At 38.0% G+C, this 22,189-nt stretch overlaps 1 protein-coding gene across 3 annotated transcripts; it reads right to left on the bottom strand.

Moving 5' to 3' along the window:
* Positions 1–1,125: 1,125 nt before the first annotated feature.
* On the bottom strand, positions 1,126–21,017 carry ino80c.S (INO80 complex subunit C S homeolog). Of its 3 annotated transcripts, none has more exons than XM_041567602.1 (7): positions 20,861–21,017; positions 19,100–19,211; positions 14,513–14,624; positions 13,505–13,572; positions 10,311–10,378; positions 8,245–8,281; positions 1,126–1,303 (listed from the first exon to the last, which is right to left on the bottom strand). In XM_041567602.1, exons 2-7 carry the CDS (start codon positions 19,190–19,192, stop codon positions 1,172–1,174), a joined length of 510 nt encoding a protein of 169 aa, XP_041423536.1. In that variant the 5' UTR covers positions 19,193–19,211; positions 20,861–21,017; the 3' UTR covers positions 1,126–1,171. The 3 variants fall into 3 exon arrangements, with proteins under 3 accessions (XP_041423536.1, XP_041423537.1, XP_041423538.1); XM_041567603.1 differs by lacking the exon at positions 20,861–21,017 and adding an exon at positions 20,585–20,667; XM_041567604.1 differs by lacking the exon at positions 8,245–8,281.
* Positions 21,018–22,189: the final 1,172 nt, after the last annotated feature.

Genomic DNA, 22,189 nt, shown 5'->3' with positions numbered 1-22,189 from the left:
CATGCCTAGACATTTAAAGCTATAAAAAAAGATTTGCTTTTCTAGAAAGTTCCTCGGACTGCCTTTGCACTCCATGCTGTAGATACATGTGTGTATGTTTATACTTACAAAACATACCCCTATTAACATTCAATAAACCGACATGAGAACTATTTTAGCTTAACGTGAATATAAAAAAAAAAAAAAAAATCAGCTTTACTATTTTTTTTTTTTTAAATGGAATTTTAAATGTTTCATTTTGCACTCTAAACAATATTGTGGATATCATACGATAGTGTACACCACGCCAGTCAAAAAGGACCATCGCCAGCCTTTCAGGGAGATCATCTATTTTTCATTTTTGGAAAGTTAAATCTTCTCTTAAGTCTTTGTGGCCTATTTATCAACAGTCTAATTTTAGTAGTTTTAGAGGGTTTTGAAACCACAAAATAACCTCACTTTCTCTAAAACCACAAAGTGCATGAAATATATTAACATTTTTCAACTTTTTGGGATTTTTTTTTCTGATCCGAAAAAGTTGTGGTTTAATAAATTAACCCTGTTGTCTAACTTGTAACCTTAAGAGCCGAACTTCCGGGTTTATAACCCGGAAATTTGGCTCCGCTAGTGCAGAGAGCGCCATTACGCTCAATGCACTAGGGATGATGCCCCCCTTTGACCTGCAGCAGCCCCAGAATCTGCACTGTTTTCAAGTATAATTGATCCTAACAGTCCACAGTGACAGCGATCTGGCTAAAGAACCAAGGGAAAGTGACACAAGGTCAACCTACTAAGTCAAGGAAGGTACATAGCCAATTGTTTTAAATGGGCTCATACTGACATAGAGGCATGTACGGTGGAATGCAACATGCCGAGTGCCACCTGCATTTGACGCTTTTATGCACCAGTACATGCCCATTTCAATTAATAGTCTGCATTCTGAGCAGGTTTAAGAGACAATATTGTAACACAATAACAGAGAAGAAGTAATCCAAACAAGACAGGTCAGTCTCAAAGACCATTTTACCCGCAAATAAAAATAATTTGGTAGGACTATATATTTTTTTTTATATAACGCATAAATCAACATTACATTTTTTTTTTAAAATGTATATTACCCACAAACTCTGATTAAAATAGTTGCACTGAAACTGAAAAAGAGTTTATTGAAATGTTAGTAATTACTTGGCATCTATGAAACTATACTTGTTGCTTTTCTTAGAGTAAGATATCCAGTTACTACATCAGTAGGAAGCATTCTGATATAATTGAATTCCTCGATTGTACTGAATCTTAACTTGCTTTGAGGGTCCGTATAATTGGCCTACAAAACAAAAATGTAAAAGCATTACAAGATTTTATTTTGTTATACATTTAACAGTGCTAAAATATAACCAATTATCTAGGCATATCACTATAAGTAGCAGTGCATCATTTCAAATGGTACCCAACAAACAATAAAGATTTTGAAACAAACTCAAGCAAAGAAGTAACTACGGTTAGGCCCATAAATCTTTGGACAGAGACAACTTTTTCTCATTTTGGTTCTGTACATTACCACAATGAATTTTAAATAAAAACTCAGATGCAGTTGAACTGCCGACTCAGCTTTAATTCAGTGGGTTGAACAAAAAGACTGCATAATATGTGAGGAACTAAAGCCTTTTTTTTAACACAGTCACTTCATTTCAGGGGCTCAACAGTAAGTGGACAATTGACTCAAAGGCTTTTTCATGGGCAGGTGTGGGTAATTCCTTCGTTATGTCATTATCAATTAAGCAGATAAAAGCCCTGGAATTGATTTGAAGGGGGAGGGTGCTTGTATGTGGAAGATTTTGCTGTGAACAGACAACATGCGATCAAAGGAGCTCTCTGTGCAGGTGAAACAAGCCATCCTTAAAGGGAATCTGTCGTCATTTTAAACTTTTTTTTTTTTGCATTTTTATAAAAAACACACATCCATAAACACTGTCTTGCAAATAAAATGTTAATCCACAAATCAATATATAAGTTATTTTAGTTTGTATTTTGTCATGGGGCCCATTACACATTCATCCTGTGCTGCTCTAACAGCAGGCACAGCATTACCTGTGTGCTTGGAGGCAGCCACTCTGTAATGAAAAGCCAAGTTGCACTATGACATGAGAATCTAGCCGTACGCTCCCCCTCCCCTCTCTGCCCATGCGTGTGATGTCTGGAGGAGAGAGGTCACATGGTTTGCAGGGAAGCAATTTCTTTCACTTTCCTATGTCCTGCCTGCTCTACAGCTGCACTAGCAGCCCCTCCTCCCACAGACACTATCAAAGCTCCTGCCGTTCTGTAAGTTTGTTCTCTGCATTCCTTATGAGGGGGGAACTTTCTCTCCTTGCTGCCTTCCTAGTTTGTTTTACTGGTTACTGGATGAGGTAAAGGAGCTGTGAGTTCCCTCTGCTATCCACCTCACACAGACCTTGCTCCTTTCCTGCCTGCAATACTTCTTTTTTCTGCCTCCTTTCTCCTGAGCTATTTTAACCCTTCCTAGACTTCCTCTTACGTTTTCCTGGTTTTCAATTATGTCCTCCTTATTTTATCCTTTTTTTCTATTCCCTGTCATCAGTCCTGGGAGTGTACTCTTGTGTTTCTGCTAGGGATGCACCGAATCCACTTTTTTGGATTCGGCCGAACCCCCGAATCCTTCACGAAGGATTCGGCCGAATACCGAACCGAATCCGAACCCTAATTTGCATATGCAATTAGGGGTGGGAAGGGGAAAACATTTTTTACTTCCTTGTTTTCTGACAAAAAGTCACGCAATTTCCCTCCCTGCCCCTAATTTGCATATGCAAATTAGGATTCGGTTCGGCCGGACAGAAGGATTCGGCCGAATCCTGCTGAAAAAGGCTGAATCCTGGCCGAATCCCGAACCAAATCCTGGATTCGGTGCTATATATATATATATATATATATATATATATATATATATATATATATATATATATATATATATATATATATATATATATATATATATATATATATATATATATATATATATATATATTTATTTTTGAAACGTAAGCGGGGGCAGTGATCACAGGACTATCTTATTTCAATCCTTCTGAAGTGGTGTCAGAGAGCTTATCTTGATTCCTGCCTATTGTTCAATGGACAGGCTCAGCAGACAAGGCTCTAATTTACATTACAGCAGCTTGTAGGAGGGAGGGGTAATGACATCACTCCAACTTGCAGTGCAGCAGTAAAGTGTGACTGAAGTTTATCAGAGCACAAGTCACATGACCTGAGGGCAGCTGGAAAAAAAGCAAGCACTGGTGAACTCAGCAATGCAAAAAGACCTGGAAGTCCACAGAAGACAACAGTGGTGGATGATCGCAGAATCATTTACATGGTGAAGAGAAACCCCTTCACAACACCCAAACAAGTGAACAACACTCTCCAGGAGGTAGGCGTATCAATATCCAAGTCTACCATAAAGAGAAGACTGCATGAAACAGAGGGTGCACTGCAAGGTGCAAACCACTCATAAGCATCAAGAATAGAAAGGCTAAATTGGACTTTGCTAAAAAAAAATCTAAAAAAGCCAGCACAGTTGAAACAGATGAAACCAAGATCAACCTCTACCAGAAGGATGGCAAGAAAAAAGTATGGAGAAGGCGTGGAACAGCTCATGATCCAAAGCATACCACATCATCTATAAAACATGGCGGAGGCAGTGCATGGCTGCCAGTGGCACTGGGGCACTAGTGTTTATCGATGATGTGACACAGGAAATAAGCAGCAGAATGCATTATGAGGTGTTCAGAGCCATACCGTCTGCTCAAATCCAGTCAAATTGATAGGGAGGCGTTTCATAATACAGATGTACAATGACCCAAAAAATATAGCCAAAACAACCAGGAGTTTATTAAAGCAAAGAAGAGGAATATGGCAAAGTCACTCACCAGATCTGAACACAATTGAGCATGCATTTCACTTGTTGAAGACTAAACTTCGGACAGAAAGGCCCACAAACAAACAGCAAATGAAAGCCACTGCAGTAAAGGCTTGGCAGAGCATTAAAAAGGAGGAAACCCAGAATCTGGTGATGTCCATGAGTTCAAGACTTAAGGCTGTTACGCAAAGGGTTGTCAATAAAGTATTCAAATTAACATTTTATTGTCAGTTTTTTAATTTGTCCAATTGCTTTTGAGCCCCTGAAATGAAGTGATTGTGTTAAAAAAAGGCTTTAGTTGCTCACATTTTTATGCAATCTTTCTATTCAACCCACTGAATTAAAGCTGAAAGTCTGCAGTTGTTAGAGCCACCCAGAAGTGAGTGCAGAGTCAGAAAAGCTTTGGTTACTACTGAAACAGAGACAAGCAGGAACAGAATACTTGGGCAGTCAGAAACGCAGTTTAAATATTCTAGCTTGTCCAAATAAGTTTTATGGACAGAAACAAGCGAACACCAAAAATGCAGAACTGAAAATGGCTAAAAATGCACCGAAAGCATAATATAATCACCGCAATAACATAGAGATAAAGATATTCCACTGTGCATTTAGCGAATACGCTATTAGTATTGGCAATAAAACATTTTTATAGGCAAAAAAATAAATAAATAAATAAAACACAGGATGCAGTTAAAATAAAGCCATAAAAATGTGTGTGTACACTTGGCAGAATGCACGTGCATGTATATGTGACTGTGCAAATTGTGTGTAAGTGTAAAAAGTGTGTGATTGGGCATTTTGTCTGTGGGGTATGTACGCTGCAGATCCATCTTCACACAGGCTGGAACACTGGAGGCACCACAGAAAGCTATCTTCACCATGATCCAGTGCATGTGTCTGCTGTGCCACTTTTCTTCCCCAGCTCAGTTCCTTGCCTAGGGGCAGGGGAACGAATGGAGAAGGAGCGACCAACTTTAGAATCTATGTTCTGTGGCACTTAGGTACTTTTCTCCACAGAACGTAGTTTCTTAAATGCTTTTAACCAACACTGTATTGTTTTGGTGTTGAAATAAATTTTATTTCTTGCCAAAACTTGAATGTGCAATTTATACAGGGTCTTTGCTACAAGCACGCAAATGTGTTATGGATTGTAGCTTATATTTTAGCGTTTTCCTGGTTGCACTTTGTATATTACTGCAGTTATTATTGGTGTGCAGTGCATTTAACCCTTTATTTCATGTTATGAGCTGTCCTCTCTTGAAAGTTTTTCTTCCCTTGACAGTTCCCTGTGTCATTTTACAACAACATTAAAGGACAGAGAAATTGTGAGCTGGAAGCATTTTGCAATTTATTATTATTATTATTATTAACATGTATTTATATAGCGCCAACATATTGCGTAGCACTGTAAAGTAAATGTGATTATACAACTAAATCACATGAATTATATACATAGAACATATGGAGTTACATACATCACAATCAATACAGGTACAAAAAGGTGAGGAAGGCCCATACAGTCTAAAGGGACAGGAGTAATACACAAGGTGTGGGAGTGGGCAAGATCAAATTAAGTGGGTGAGAAATGTGGTACTGTATGTGGTGTTGCGTTTGGTAGTTAAGCAGAGTGAGGGTAGGCTTCTCGAAAGAAGTGCGTTTTAAGAGATTTCATGAAAGCAGAAAGGTTGGGAGAAAGTTGGACAGACCGTGGGAGAGAGTTCTAGAGGAGGGGTGCAGCCCTTGCAAAGTCTTGAATGCGAGCATGTGAGAAGGTATTGAAAGAAGAGTTGAGTAGCAGGTCAGTAGAGGAGCGTAGTAAGCGGTTGGGTGAGTATATAGAGATGAGTTCAGAGATGTAGGGTGGGGCAAGAGTTATGAAGTGCTTTGAAAGTCAGTGTCATTAATTTGAATTTGATTCTGAAAGGTAACGGAAGCCTGTGCAGGGATTGACAGAATGGCGAGGCAGAGGAGGAGTGGTTGCTGAGGTATATGAGCCTCGCAGCAGTGTTCATTATGGACTGGAGAGATGACAGTCTCTGGAGGGGAAGGGCAACTAAAAGAGAGTTACAGTAGTCTAGATGCGAAACGATGAGAGAGTGAATAAGAATTTTGGTAGCATCTTAGGTGATAAACGATCGTGTTTTGGATATGTTCCTTAGGTGGAAGTGACATGATTTAATAAGTGACTGGATATGAGGAGTGAATGACAGGGCAGAATCTAGGATAACCCCAAGGCACCGGACCTGGGGAGAGGGGGTGATAGTGGAATTGTTAACTATGATGGATACTTCCAGGATGTTACTGGTGTTAGTTGGAGGAAAGAGAACCATTCCAGTTTTAGAGAGGTTTAATTTAAGCGTTGTGACATCCAGGTAGAGATAGCGGACAGGCAGGAGGAGACGCGAGTTAGGAGTTCTGGGTTGAGATCCGGAGATGAGAGATAGATCTGAGTATCGTCAGCATAGAGGTGGTAGTGGAAACCATATGAGTTGATTAATTTGCTGAGGGAGGAAGTATAGAGGGAGAATAGTAATGGTCCCAGGACAGAGCCTTGAGGAACTCCAACAGAAAGAGGTGGGGAGAAGATGATACTCCATTGTAGGAGACACTGAAGGAACGACTGGTGATGTAAGAAGAGAACCAGGACAGGGCTGTGTCACGAAGGCCAAGCGAATGGAGGGACTGGAGGAGGAGAGGGTGATCTACAGTGTCAAATGCTGCTGAGAGATCAAGCAGTATTAGCAGTGAGAAATGATTGTTGGCTTTAGCGGTGGTCATTAGTTAGTCGAGTCAGGGCAGTTTCCGTGGAGTGTTGTGGCTTAAAACCAGATTGTAAGGGGTCCAGCAGGTTATTGTCAGAGAGGAATGAGGTTAGTCGGTTGAAGACTAGGCGCTCAAGTAGTTTAGAGATAAAAGGTAACAGAGAGATAGGTCGGAGGTTGTCAAGATTGGAGGCATCAAGAGAGGGTTTTTTCAGAATGGGGGTGACAAGAGCATGTTTTAGTTGAGAAGGAAACAGTCCAGTTGAGAGTGAAAGCTTAAATAGTTGAGTTAAGGCTTTGATTAGACAAGGATTGGTATTGCGGAGAAGTTTTGAGAGAATTGGATCAAGCGGGCAGGTGGTAAGGTGAGAAGAGGCCAAAAGCTTTCAGACTTCCTCATCAGTGACAGGGGTGAAGGAGCACAGGAGAGACTGGGGAGTGTGGAGGGAGGGTGGTGGAAGTCTAGGGGGTTGAGTAGTGTACTGTCAATTTTGTTTTTGAAGTGCTCAGCAATATCTTGAGCAGAGACAGATGTGCATGGAGGGGGTGGAGAAGGGGAAAGGTGGAGAAAAGTTGTGCTGGTTTTTTAGAAAGGGAGCAATGTTTTTCCCCTGCCTTGTAGGCTTCAGTTATCTTCATTCTTAAAGGGATACTGTCATGGGAAAAAAAATTTTTTTCAAAATGAATCAGTTAATAGTGCTGCTCCAGCAAAATTCTGCACTGAAATCCATTTCTCAAAAGAGCAAACAGATTTTTTTATATTCAATTTTGAAATCTGACATGGGGCTAGACATTTTGTCAATTTCCCAGCTGCCCCAAGTCATGTGACTTGTGCTCTGATAAACTTCAATCACTCTTTACTGCTGTACTGCAAGTTAGAGTTATAATACCCCTCCCTTTTCCCCCCCAGCAGCCAAACAAAAGAACAATGGGAAGGTAACCAGATAACAGCTCCCTAACACAAGATAACAGCTGCCTGGTAGATCTAAGAACAACACTCAATAGCAAAAACCCATGTCCCACTGAGACACATTCAGTTACATTGAGAAGGAAAAACAGCAGCCTGCCAGAAAGCATTTCTCTCCTAAAGTGAAGGCACAAGTCACATGACCAGGGGCAGCTGGGAAATTGACAAAATGTCTAGCCCCATGTCAGATTTCAAAATTGAATATAAAAAAATCTGTTTGCTCTTTTGAGAAATGGATTTCAGTGCAGAATTCTGCTGGAGCAGCACTATTAACTGATTCATTTTGAAAAAATGTTTTTTTCCCATGACAGTATCCCTTTAAATATTTACCCAGTCGCTTAGATGACCCCAAGGTTGATGAGTAACAGCCCAAAGTTTGGGGTGTTAGAACAGGTGACACTTCCCAATGGCTATTAAGTCCTAATTAGGTAAATTAAATTTAACTGTGCATTAATACTTGCAAATATGCTGTTTATTAACACACTAATTCTGCCAATGCTACTTTTCAAATACAAATCTAAATATGTAATTTGGGAAAGAGTAATCAAACTTTTGCATTCAACTGTATATATATATACATAACTGTGCATGCATATAAAAAGTCAAACCTTGATTTTCCATTTTCCCAAGAGACTGATAAAGACCCTGTAAATTCAGAGAAAATGTAAAATGGGGTTACGTAAAATCAGGGTTTTTCTGTAAAAATAGTGTATAAAAAAAAAAAGTGAAGACACGTTTACAGGAGGTCTTTAAAGGAAAATGCAGGACAGCTTGCTCTAAATCTGAGAACTTCAGCTGAAATGCATTAGAAAAAAAGTAAAATACAGGAAAATGTAAAACAGGTGAATGAAAAATGGTTATTGACTGTAGAGGAGGATGTACCACTAATATCACTGGGGCAGGGATTGCTATGCAAGATGTATAACTTGCAATGCGGCAAAGTGTCAGCTCTATATAAATGCCAAGAAACAATGTCCTAATTAATTAGGGGATATTTTATCTATTCTAATCGAGATTGCTTTTGGCCCAGGCAAATCGAGAAGAGCCTGGCTCTTTGAGCCGTCCTGGTGATTCAAATAATACACGGTTGCTAGGTTAGTCTGTGTGGATTCTTACTGAGTGACCCCTTATGGAATCACTGAAGACTACCACCAACTCTAGAACATTTGAAGGCCTAGAGAGCGAATTTGGATTCCAACGGCCTTGTCTGTAGGTGGGCTCCCCAGACCAATTTGCTTGCAGTTATCTGTAGTGATCTTTGCTTGCTTTGAAAAAATATTTGGTTTCCCTTTTGAAGATTCTGAGGTAGGAGCCACCAGTTGAGAGACTCTTACCTGAACAGGTAGAACTACACATTGATTTAGTGATTCTTCTTGTTGCTTCCACACTAGAAGTAAGAAATTTTGTAGCAGTTTTGCATGGACTTTGGCCCAAGGAACTGTTTCTATTGACAAAGAAAAGAGCCCCATGGCTTCCAAAGTTTGTCTTAATGTAGATCTTTTCCTTTGGATGAGCAAAGATACAGCAGTATTAAACAAGTCAATGTTTTTCTCAGTAAATATATTTCTAATGGAGCCATTCACATGAAATTTAAATCAGATGTGAACCCACGTAATCCACACATTTAAAGAAGTTAAAACAAATAAATCCATAAATTAAGCTATGTTTAGTAAAGTGCATTGACACAGGGAATAAGTATTGAACAAATGAAGAAAAGGAAGTTCAAAAAGGCATGGAAAGCCAAGGAACCTTCTGAAATCGGTCGTATTTAGAAAGCAATCCTGCCCCCTATAAGTACAAATTAATATCAGCTGGTTTATGTTATGTCCCATATGGCCCCCCTCAAAGTCGCTGACTAACTCAGAGTTAGAGAGCTGAAAAGCATGAAGTCGAGTTCTGTTATATTAAACACCTGCTCACTCACCTTTATAGATTGCTTTTCTGACTATCTATATTAGAAACATTTTTTATTTTGTACAGCTATTATCCAATTTTTATATTTACACTGAACTGTTCCTTTAAGGGCTCTTTGTTCTTTCAGAGATAGCAGAATCTAATGGGAAACAAAGTTTTTTGTTCATGCCTGCAATGCTTCTTGGGAGGTTCTGCTGAATCCTAAATCCCCATGGTGCCTCTGATAGCCAATAAAAAAAAAAGCTTTGATTTCCACAATAGGAAAAACAGTTTCAGCTAATGCACCTTCCTCAGATTCCGTTTCAGCTAATGCACCTTCCTCCGATTCAGATAAAGTTTTCCTTTAAGAGGGAGTAATGTGGCTCAGTCTTACCGTGAGGCACAGGGCTGTCTGAACAGATCCAGCCGTGATGTGTCCAGGAGCAGCAGGGTGCTCTTAACTTTTTGTGCAAAAAATAATTGATGTGGAAGTGACATAAGATGCTATGTACCTACGTCATATGTCACCTTCGCAAAACCCGGAAACAGCTGTACACTACTTCACTACTACATGTACGTGCCTTCCGGACCCCATGTGATCTTCTACTCCTGCTCCTCCACTTGTGCCCCACTTATTGCCAAGCATCCAGAATTGTCCTGAACCTGCTGACGGAGACTTTTCAGGGAGGGGAACAGTGGGTGGCGCAATACCCTAAAATAGCCCGGTGCATTTTTTCTTAACAAATAGCCAGCCCCCCATCGCCTAGCAAAGTCATATCACCTCACTCCAGTGGGCACAGTCGGCTGGCGCCCTGGTACTGGCTCCATAGTCCTGGTGCAGGATGCTGCCTAAGTAGAAAAAACAGTAATGTGCTTAGGGCTGCATGGATTTTCATAAGGAGGGACCACTTTTGACTAGTGCTGGCTAATCCGACCTAGAGCTTTTCTCTTTCTTAGTGCTTGTATGGACATAAGGGAAAATATGTTAATTCCAAGGGATTTAAATCGTTGTCAATCTCTTGCAAAACCAGATATTAATAAATTTGACCCTAGGTCAAGCTGGACCTTGAAATGAATACTGTTACTTTGGTTTTATGTACAATAAAAAAATCATTCTGTCTGCAATCTGGAGCTGCTCTAACAAGGCAGCAGTGTGCATGTAAGGCAGGGGATTCCAAAGTTTTGGACCTGGTTATAAGAGAGTGCTTGGGGTAGGGGTGTGACAAGTTAAAAAGGTGAGATTAAGATTCAGGAGGTAGATGCTTAGCACAATGAGCACAATTAAGACTGAATTTTCTTATATTTGACCCCCAACATACAGTCATATAAGCCTAAGCCTGCATAATAATTTACTCCACTTTCAACAAAAAAAGATAACCGTGCCATGTCTTTTATTTCCCAGGAAAATCTGAGTACTGGGGTGTTTTCTGAACAAAGATTTTTAGTGAAGCAGTATTCAAAATTAAATCAAATGTGAAAAGCTGGCTGTGCAAATTTGGGCACCCTTGTAATTATGCTTATTTCAATGCATGTAACTGCTCAGTACTGATTACTGGCAATAAATTCCTGTAAACACTGTCCAACATGTGATACACCCCTTACCCTGGGTGTGTATTACCCGTATTGCGGAGTCATTCCACCTATTATCACATATTGTCCAACTGAGCCGCCCTCAAATATATATACATTTTGTAATGATTTGTAATGTAGATTAAATGCAGATTTATAGAAACATTTCAGTCCATCACAGCACAGAGGAAGGCTTATCTATACAGTGTACCAAGTCAGAGGGGCATCGCTATACCTTTCTCTAGCTAGTCTCTGTTACAGTATCACCACACGTCTGATAAGTCCGATTTAATTTGCAACATACGTAAAGAGTAGAAGTGACACGTCAGATCAGCATGGAGATGTGACATCCAGTCACTTCTATGCAAAAGCCAACACTGGGTGCAAGATGTTCCTTGTTAACTCCAAATGTACATGCGAATAGTAACTGTGTGCCAACTCTCGTCTCCATGGTGATTGGAAACGTCACCAGCTTTTTACATTTCTTTCTAAATTAGCATTATCAGACACATGGGGGTATATTTATCAAAGAGTGAAGTTAATAGTGAAGTTCTGCCACTAGAGTGAAATTCCGCCACTTCCCATTCATTTCTATGGGGTTTTTTAAAGGCGTATTTATCAAAGGGTGAAATTTCACTCTAGTGGTGGAACTTCACTCTTTGATAAATTTACCCCACGGTGATACTGTAACAGAGAATAGCTTGAGAAAGGGAACATGATGCCTCTGAAACATCACATGGACTGCATACATAAGTTTATAAATCTGCATTTTATCTACATTATTTACCCAGGTAAACAGGTTGGTGAGTGACCCAGTAGTTAGGGATACCCAGATTAAACAAATGAGAACTAAATTTTAAAAAAAGGGGTTACCCATCTAGGGTATTGGATCTCAAGAGACAGTACGTCATCCAGCAAGACATCTATAATAAACACACAAGGTGTACTACCAAAAAAAGGTTAAAGTAGAATAAAATGAATGTTCTGGAACAGCTAAGTCAAAGTCCTGACCTTAATCCAACTGAAATGTGGAAAGACTTAAAAGCGAGCGGTTTATGTGAGGAAACCCAACAACATCCAAGAGCTGAAGCTGTTCTGTATTGAGGAATGGGCTAAAATTTCTCCGAATCGATGTGCAGGATTAATCAAGTTTCCACAAACGTTTAGTTGCAGTTATTGCTACACAAGGGCATCACACCAACCACTAAAAGCATTGTTCACTTACTTTTGCCACACATTGATATGTTTTTGGATAATTGTTTAAATAAATGCATAACCAAATATAATATTTTTTCTTTATTTGTTAAACTAGGTTTACTTCCCTTTAAGGACTAGAAATCAGATGAAGTTTTAGGTCACATTCATATAAAATTATAGAACATTTTAAAGAGCTCACAAACTTTCAAGAATGTTAGAGTATTCATTACTGATGTAACCTTGATTAATGGGGTGGGGTTATGTTTTTAAACATTGTGGTTCCAGGTAAAGTGATGTGTACAGTGTTAGCCAGTTGAAAAAGTTATAGGGTAATACTTTTGACATGAGGCATATCAAATGTGGTAAAATGTTGATCTCTTTATTGGCTAATATAATAACCATAGCTAACTTTCAGAACATTTCAGTTCCGTCTTCAAAGCTGAACTGAAATGTTATGAAAACTTGCTAAGATTATCATCTTAGCCAATAAAGGTACCAACTTTTCACCACTTTTGATATGCCTCATCAAAGGTTTACCCTATAACTTTTTAAACATTATGTTTACATGCAGTTCCTTACTTGTAAGGACGTAGACTGAGGGTTTGTATATTTTAATGACGTTATAATAAAATACTTTTTTCCTAATTTTTTTACATTTTTGGTGTGCGGAATGAATTTGAATATTTTTATTTGGGCACTCAATTGATACAGGGATTTTTTGGGTATATTTTTTTCACTTCAGTGCTTATTCACTAGAACAAGTTATCCCTCAGTCCATTTTTTAAAGGACTGCACTGTTTATGACTGCCAAAAGAGTGCAGTTGATGACAGAAACGAAAGTGCCACCACAATATGGACAAAAGTAAAGCAATAAACATAATACAAAATGAGTAATGCCACAGACAAAATACAACATAGCCGACAAGATGTAAGAAGTAGTAATATATGTAATCTGCACTGTACTGCCACAGACAATACAACATAGCCGACAAGATGTAAGAAGTAGTAATATATGTAATCTGCACTGTATTTTCTGTTATGCTTTGCTTTTTCAATTTAGAAATAACATACTTGCAGAAAACAGCTAAATAAGACCTTGCACTTTATAATACTGTATATATAATTTGTGTTTTAGATATTCGGCTAATCACCATTTATGCCCTGCAGGGATTAGAAAGTTAAAAAGTCTTACAGGTTTTCTGTACTTACAGGAAGTCCTGAAATATCAGAGTATTTCTTCGCTGGCTTGCAAGATGGAGGAGCATCAATACTGAAATCTGAATTACGATCAAAACACATACAGTTTCAAAACTCATTGACATTCAAATTTGCTGAATAAATTAAACTTGATTTAAAAATGATCCCATTCAATAAATATATGGCTGAAGTTGTAAATGTAGATTTATATTTAAAAATGGAAAAACCATAGAGCTAATTTGAGAAAAAAAACAATTCAGTATCTCTTAAAAGTGGCATTAACAAATTGATTGGGACAATTGTTAATATGTATAAAGCTGTAAGGTCTGTTATGGATCTAGCTGTTTTTTCATTAAATTATAATCAATGCATGCATCAAATATAAATCAGACCTTCTGTTTATCGAGTGGGGTTTCCTTTAAAAATCAATAAAAAGGGGACCTGTCAATGAAATAAACATTTACTGCAGTAGACTACTATTTACAAAATGGTTTAAATATTTTTTGCTCTTTACCTTTAGGTTTTTTTCTTATTTTTTTCTAATTTGCTTTCTACTGCAAACTACTCACTCTTACTGCAATGCAATGCACTGCAAATTATGGATTTGTGCTAGAGTGAGACACTTATTGCCAAACACTATTGTTCAAAATGTCAACCTCTCCATAACATTCCCTGACACTATCCCACAATGCTGAAAACAAAATCAGGCACATTAAAATCTTTTAAAACAGAAATTGGCTGATCAGCATACCTATTTATTATAAATAAATAAATCAATACATGAGAGACCTCCAGTGGCCAAAAGAGGCAAATATAGAAATACAAAGTTTACACTCATGCATGCAAGTTAAAAAAACTCTATTTATTATCACTGATAATAAATTGAGTTTTTTAACTTAAATACATCAGTATGCTACCTTTATCTTAAGTATCCTTTACAATAGTCAAACGCAATTTAATATTGCTTTGCAGAAAGTTATTAGTGAGGGCTAGAATATTTATCAAATATGGAAAGCTTACAGCTTGGATCATTTAGTTGCCATGACAATGCCCTTTCTAAAGCAAGAATTTGTTTTAGGTTCTTCCAGGTCCTGTTCTTTTTTCCTGCTGCTGCTCCTCCAATGCCTGAATGCTGTAAGAGATGTTTAAGTGCAAGTGTAAGAAAATCAATTAAACAGAGAATTGAAGGATGAGAAAAATTTATTATAACTGCATGTAAGAAAAGGCCATGGTTGACATACATATAGGTCACTAGAATTTTTTTTATGGAAGTAAATGATAACAGGTAATATCAAATTATATGGGAATTTAATAAAACTGGGAATTTCACTTACAGACGTATATATGTTATTAACACAAGGTTTTTAATAGTACAATATAACACGGACTCAAAACAGAAGATTCTGAAGTGGAATACAAATCATATTAAGAAATAATGGGGGTGGAATACTATATATATATATATATTACATTACTACTACACTATATTGTTCCTTGTTTTTTTTTTTATTTCTTATTTTATTTATGCTACATCCCTGTTGAGACTTGCTCTGGGATCCTTGACCAGATCTTGACATGGTGCACAAAACATTTGGAGCAGGGTATACATATACAGTAGATTACAGTATTCTTATTTTTGTATTTGATTATAGTAGTGCAAAGTGAGTTATAATATATAAAAACACAAACATAAACGGTACATAAATTAATATAGCTAGCAACCCAGCTTTCTTCAATGCATAATAGTAAATATGAATATAGTATGTATTAAAACCTTACTCTACAAAGTAATATAGCTGGTGTTCAGCTCAAATATAATACACAGCACCAACTCACACAACAGTGATATAAAAATATATTTTTCCAAAAATATTCTCAAGAAAATTCAGTAGCATTCTCAGGAAAATCCAGCCTCCAATAGGCAGATAAATGAGATGTGGGGCCCCTAGTCTAAATCCATAGGCCCCCTTCTAGGCTACTGCTGTCCAGATGTGTGCAGATCCTGGCATGCATGCACCAGGGTGCTCTATGCCGGGTAATGCTCACTCATGCCAGTGAAGTCACTGAATCTGCATCTGGGGGCACTCATGTACATGCCTTGCCTGTCTTCTTGTCCCAGCAGGTACGCCTGACCAGACTCTAATGTTCAGCTCAAATATAATACACAGAACCAGACCCTTCAGCTCAAATATAATACACAGAACCAGACCCATAAGCATAATTAAAAATATATATTAAAATAATAATAATAATAATAATAATTGGAAAAAAAGCTAGATCTAGAGGCCCCTGGTCACATTAGTGGGGCCTGTGCATTAATCTGACCCTGCTAGTCTCCATCAAATGTCAGAGCTGGAAGAAGTTGAAGGGATCCTGTCATCGGAAAACATGTTTTTTTCAAAATGCATCAGTTAATAGTGCTACTCCTGCAGAATTCTGCACTGAAATCCATTTCTCAAAAGAGCAAACAGATTTTTTTTATATTCAATTTTGAAATCTGACATGGGGCTAGACATTTTGTCAATTTCCCAGCTGCCCCTGGTCATGTGAGAAAAGAGAAATGCTTTCTGGCAGGCTGCTGTTTTTCCTTCTCAATGTAACTGAATGTGTCTCAGTGGGACATGGGTTTTTACTATTGAGTGTTGTTCTTAGATCTACCAGGCAGCTGTTATCTTGTGTTAGGGAGCTGTTATCTGGTTACCTTCCCATTGTTCTTTTATTTGGCTGCTTAGGGGGAAAAGCGAGGGGGTGATATCACTCCAACTTGCAGTACAGCAGTAAAGAGTGATTGAAGTTTATCAGAGCACAAGTCACATGGCTTGGGGCAGCTGGGAAATTGACAATATGTCTAGCCCCATGTCAGATTTCAAAATTGAATATAAAAAAATCTGTTTGGTCTTTTGAGAAATGGATTTCAGTGCAGAATTCTGCTGGAGCAGCACTATTAACTGATTCATTTAAAAAAAAAAATTTTCCCATGTCCCTTTAAGACAGGAAACCAGATTTGTAACAAAAGCAAAACAGAATACCTCCTAAAACAGGTGTTATGACTGAAAATGTTTGATAAACTTTAGGGCTGATTTACTACCACATGTACCTGTACTAACTGCAACCAGTCAGCAATAAGTTTTGTTCAAACTAAGAAGTTAGAGAATCAAAGATCTGATGTAAAAAGGTACTGATGGCACCTAGAATCTATATTAATATATCAGCCACTTTGTCTTGTTGCTGATATGAATACTTTGAAATAGAAACAATTGGGAGTTGGAGCAGAACACTATACATACATAAACATAATTTCATAGTGGAACTATTAGAGTTCATCCTAACACATAACTATTTCACCTTTAACAATTAATATTACCATGAAATTAGAGGTACTGCGATGGGAAGTCCATGCGCACCGACCTATGCTAACATATTTCTCGGATGGTGGGAACGGAATTATGTATTCATTGAACAATTAGCAGAGTATGCACAACCGATATCGCTATGGCTTCGCTATATAGACGATATAGTCATTATATGGTCAGGTACCAGTGAGCAATTCTCCGCATTTGTTGATAAACTGAATACTAATAATATTAATCTTAAGGTAACAGCACAGTTACACAAAGAAATGGTGAATTTCCTAGATATCAAAATGGTTTGCGACCAACAGGGAAACCTTGCCACAACCCTGAATAGGAAGGAGACAGCTTACTTCACGCACACAGTCAACACCCCCTAAAAACTATTACGGGGATCCCAGTGGGACAGTACTTGAGAATCAAATGAATATGCAGTAACCAGGATGATTTCAAGATTGAGGCTAGAAAGCTATACGAGCGCTTCAGAGAGAGGGGGTATAGTCATAATTCTTTAAAGAATGCTTATAAAAGAGCATTGGAGACAAATAGACAATCTCTCTTGATCCCTAAAGATACTAACAGTAAAGTGGATAGACGGAATGGTGGAGATAATACCAAAGTATTTAGACTGGTCGGAGATTATAGTGCAGAACAAAACAAAATTAAACATAGTGAATAAACATTGGCATATACTGCAGCAAGACTTGCAACTGAAGGGGGTGATTGGTAAAACCCCTTTAATAACCTTCAGACGGAGCAAAAATTGAAGAGACAAATAACAAGGAGTCATTATGCCCAAGCCACCAATACAACATGGTTAACATCAAAAATGAAGGGCTGTTACAAATGTGGCGACTGTCTAGCATGCCCAAACGTTACGCAGTCACGGGATGATGTAGATTATGTCATAAAAACTATATGAACTGTAAAAGCACATGTGTGATTTACTTAATGCAATGTGTATGTGGCAAAGCATATGTGGGTAAAACTCTACGAGAATTCCGTACATGTGGGGGATGTCAAACACAAACGGAACACTTCAGTAGCAGTACATATAAACGAATTTCATAATGGTAATACCAAAGTAATGAAGTTTTTTTGCAGTGGAGCAATTAAAACAAACCTCAAAAATAGGAGATGTGAATAAAAAATTATTACAGGCAGAAGCCAGATGGATTTATGCTATGAATAGCAAATCCCCCAATGGCCTCAATGAAGGATTTACTTTTTCACCATTCCTGTGATTCCCAGGAGTAGGATATAGACTTACTACCATTTATATACACTTACTTTATTTCCCAATATCTTTATTTATTTATTTATTATATCACAATTAGTTTAACTGACAATGCAAGCTGTAGGATTGCGCACATCAAAGATTATAGTGGTATATACATATTTTGGCTGGAGCAGTTCCACTATTATAACTAACATTGTTAGAAGATATGCGCACCCTTCAGGCAGATCAGCGCAAAGTACACATGCGCAGTAAGATTCAACCCACGCTGAACCGCATATACAGGTACTTTTGCAAATGAAGCAAAATAGCGGAACTGCTATTTGGAGATGCCGGCAAGAGGGTATATAAACATGGGTATCCATGATTTAGAGCACCATACCATAGAGAACTATTAAAAAAAATAAACAAATTAAACATTAAAATGCAAGAGAAATGTTTTACCATCAATGTAGAGTTAAAGTGATTAAAATCAAGTGCAAATACTTATTTAGTTTAAGGGCTGAACTCTACGGGCGTTTCTCGTCGGATCCGTGCATGGCGACAAACCGCAGGCGGCAAGACGGATGCAATCACAGGCATCAAAATATAATTGAACTCAATGAAAAGTCGCAGGTAAAAACGACATGGTTAGACTGTTGGATGAAGGTGCTGCTTTCTGCGTTGACATCAGACTGTCGTGTTGGATGTAATGTAGTTTTTACCACCTGTGTTTTGTTGCCGCACGTCGATCCGTTGAAAAACGCAAGTGGAGTTCAGCTCTTACAGAGAAAACAGTAAATCAATCAAAGTTGTATTATATTGAAATTATGTGAAATCACTGTGAAATTTTGAAACATTCTGGGTTAATGGGTTACAAATAATTGGATACACATCTTTGATTAGAATTCCTGAGATCATTTCACTTTGGAGCAAATATTGCCAAAATGTAACAGCACTTTCTGAAGTGTGCCATTAGCAACGTATAACAAATGAAGTCATTTCTGAAAATTGCAAAATTGCAGCCACACATACACTTACTAGAAATTGTGGTTGTTTAAATGGCAATGGCTTGATGGCTATTTCTGTTTGGGTATTTGTACCTTCATTGTTAAGATGGTTGTTCTCACTCATTTTACTCAAAAGCAGTTCCCTGTAAGACATATAGAGGATTAAAGGGATAATGTTGCGGGAAAACATGTTTTTTTACAAAATGCATCAGTTAATAGAGCTACTCCAGCAGAATCCTGCATTAAAATCAGTTTTCAAAAGAGCAAACATTTTTTTTTTTTATATTTAATTTTGTTGTTTTGCTAGACACTGATATTTCCCAGGTGCCCTCAGGTCACGTGACTTGTGCTCTGATAAACTTCAGGCACACTTTACTTCTGCACTGCAAGTTGGAGTGATATCACCCCCTCCCTCATACCAGCTGTATAATGTAAACAGCCTTGTCTGGTTAGCCCAGGGGTCCCAAAACTTTTTCCACCCGTGAGGCAACATTCAGATGTAAAATTAGTTGGGGAGCAAGACAAGCATGAAAAATGTTCCTGGGTAGTGCCAAATAAGGGTTGTGATTGACTATTAGTAGCGCCTATGTGGACTGGTAGCCTACAGGAGCCTGTTTGGTTGGACACCTGGTTTTTATGCAGCCAAAACTTGCCTCCAAGCCTGGAATTCAAAAATAAGCACCTGCTTTGAGCCACTGAGAGCAACATCCAAGGGGTTGGGGAGCAACATGTTGCTCACGAGCTACTGGTTGGGGATCACTGGGTTAGCCTGTCAATTGAACAATAGGCAGGTATCAAGATAACAGCTACCTCTTCAGAAGGATTCTGCTGACTGGACTGGGAGAAGCTCTGTGTCTGCCTGCTGTTACCAGTGCTTTGCTCTACAGCCTTGGACTTTCTGAATTGACTTGCACAGTACCTCACTGTAGTTGCTATGGGGCACTGAAACACTGTATTTTCAGTGTGTAATAATAAGGGGGCCCCAGTCTGAAGGTCAGTTAGGGGGAGATTTGGGGTGAGTGCTTATTTGTGCCCTGGGTACCCCTGGAACTATAGCAGGGTGACAGTTACCCCAATGTTTCTACATATCTGGAACCTTATGAGCTAAAATATTGTTTACAGGACTAACAACCTTGTTAGCTCCTAACAAGGTTACAGATATATAAAAATATTGTTGTCTGTACTATGCTATAGTTCCATGGGTACCCAGGGCAAAATACTGCTACTAAATCTATACTGCTCATGTGGTTTGAAAATTTGCAGAACAGATAAGTATGCACAGACATATGTGTCTGTTAAATATTCATGTGTTATGTATATATGTTATGTTAAAAATATACATGTGTGAACTGTAAAAAACAGACTATAACATCTTTTTAAATAAATGTTTATTATAATATAACAGTCTTTTGAACTTTGGAAAATAGTTTTAGCTTACTAAGCATTCAACAGAAAACACCCGTTACCAATATAGCAAACAGGAGTGCACTGCCAAGAAAAATGAAAAATAACATACTTGGGATGCAGGAAAAACTCAGAAGGATGAAGTCTAGGAAGGGTTAAATAGTTTAGAGTTGGTTTCTATAGTTCAGGAAAGAAGAGAGAAGGCAGTAGGTAGCTCATCAAAAAAAAAAAACATTGCAGGCACAAACCAAGGTCTGTGTGGGGATGGGATAGCAGAGGGAACACAGTCACAGCCTTAAACAAACAAACAAACAAATGCAGCAAAGAGTAAAATTTCCCCCCTCCCAACTCTGTAAAATTTATATCAAATGAATGCAGATGAACTTACTAAAGAACAGGAGGTTTGATAGTCGTCTGTGCAATGAGGGCTGCTCCTGGACTCTGGACAGCAAGCAGGAAGTCGGAAGTGAAAGCAGTAGCTTCTCTGCAGACCATGTGACTGCTCTCCTCCTGATGTCACAGAGAGGGGAGGGGGAGTACACAGCAGAGAGGGGAGGGGGGAGTACACAGCAAGGTCCTCATGTGGCAGTGCGACTTGGCTTTTTTACACTGAGCGGCTGTCGCCAAGCACACAGGTAATGCCGTGCCTGCTGTTAGTGCATGAGGAATATATAATGAGCATATATGGAAGCCCCCATGGCAAAATAAAAATAATAATTAATAACATGTATTGAATTGTGAATTTACAATTTATTTGCCAGACAGTGTTTTTTGAGGTGTAGTCTTTAGAAAAAATGTTAGAAAAAGTTAAAAATAATGACTCAACCAACGACGTGTTGCAAAGGTCCTAGAAAATGTGGAAAGTTGTGTAATACTATCGGAATATAGTGATCCATTTTAAGATGTTTTAAGATCCATTTTAAGAGGTTCGAGTTTAGTCTAATTTGTTTTCGGGTCGGTAACATTTGTGAAGTTTTAGACGTTCAAGTTTTTTCTTTTTAAATTCTTTTTATTGAGTTTGCAATAAAATAAATACATAAATTGACTTGACTATCACTTACATATGTCCGTGCAAATGATGTTCAAAAATGTTCATAACAACAATAAAACAAAATGTTAAATAGACCTGTTCCTTTTCTTTAGTTCAAGCTTGACAAAATACATTTCAAGAATCAATCAAAAATAATTAATGTGAATGGTTTAGCCTCTATATAATATAACAACATTTTCAGTCACCTACATACTATTTGAATTTCGAGTTCATTCAATGTAAAAAGACTTAACATTCAACCTTTGATAAATCAGCCCCAAATGTGCACTGGATCATTTAAAAGACAAGCAAAGCCGTTTGAAGCCTCAATTTTTCCGGTCCAGATTTTTAAAGGGGGAAAACTTAAAATTTTAGAAGAAAAAGATCAAGTTTTTTGATATTTATTATACTCCAAAGTTGCTAGAAATCCAAATTCAAAAATACTTTTGTCAAAATCATGTGAAAGTCAATGGCAGACGTCCCTTTAACGATTTGAAGATGCTTCTTGCCTTCATGATTTTTGAGGGTTTTCAGGCTGTTTTTCGTTCGATAATCTGAAAAAGATGCATTTTTCTGGCGTCAAATTGGAAAAGTCACACAATTCAATTTGAAGCATTATTTTTTTGCAACTTTTTCGTGCATGTACTTTTTTTCCATTTATATTTAATGGTATATTAAGGGGATATG

Source organism: Xenopus laevis, chromosome 6S (genome assembly GCF_017654675.1).
Source record: "Xenopus laevis strain J_2021 chromosome 6S, Xenopus_laevis_v10.1, whole genome shotgun sequence".
Classification (NCBI taxonomy): domain Eukaryota; kingdom Metazoa; phylum Chordata; class Amphibia; order Anura; family Pipidae; genus Xenopus; species Xenopus laevis.
Note: the sequence above shows the minus strand (reverse complement) of the source record. Positions and strands in the feature narration are given on the sequence as shown.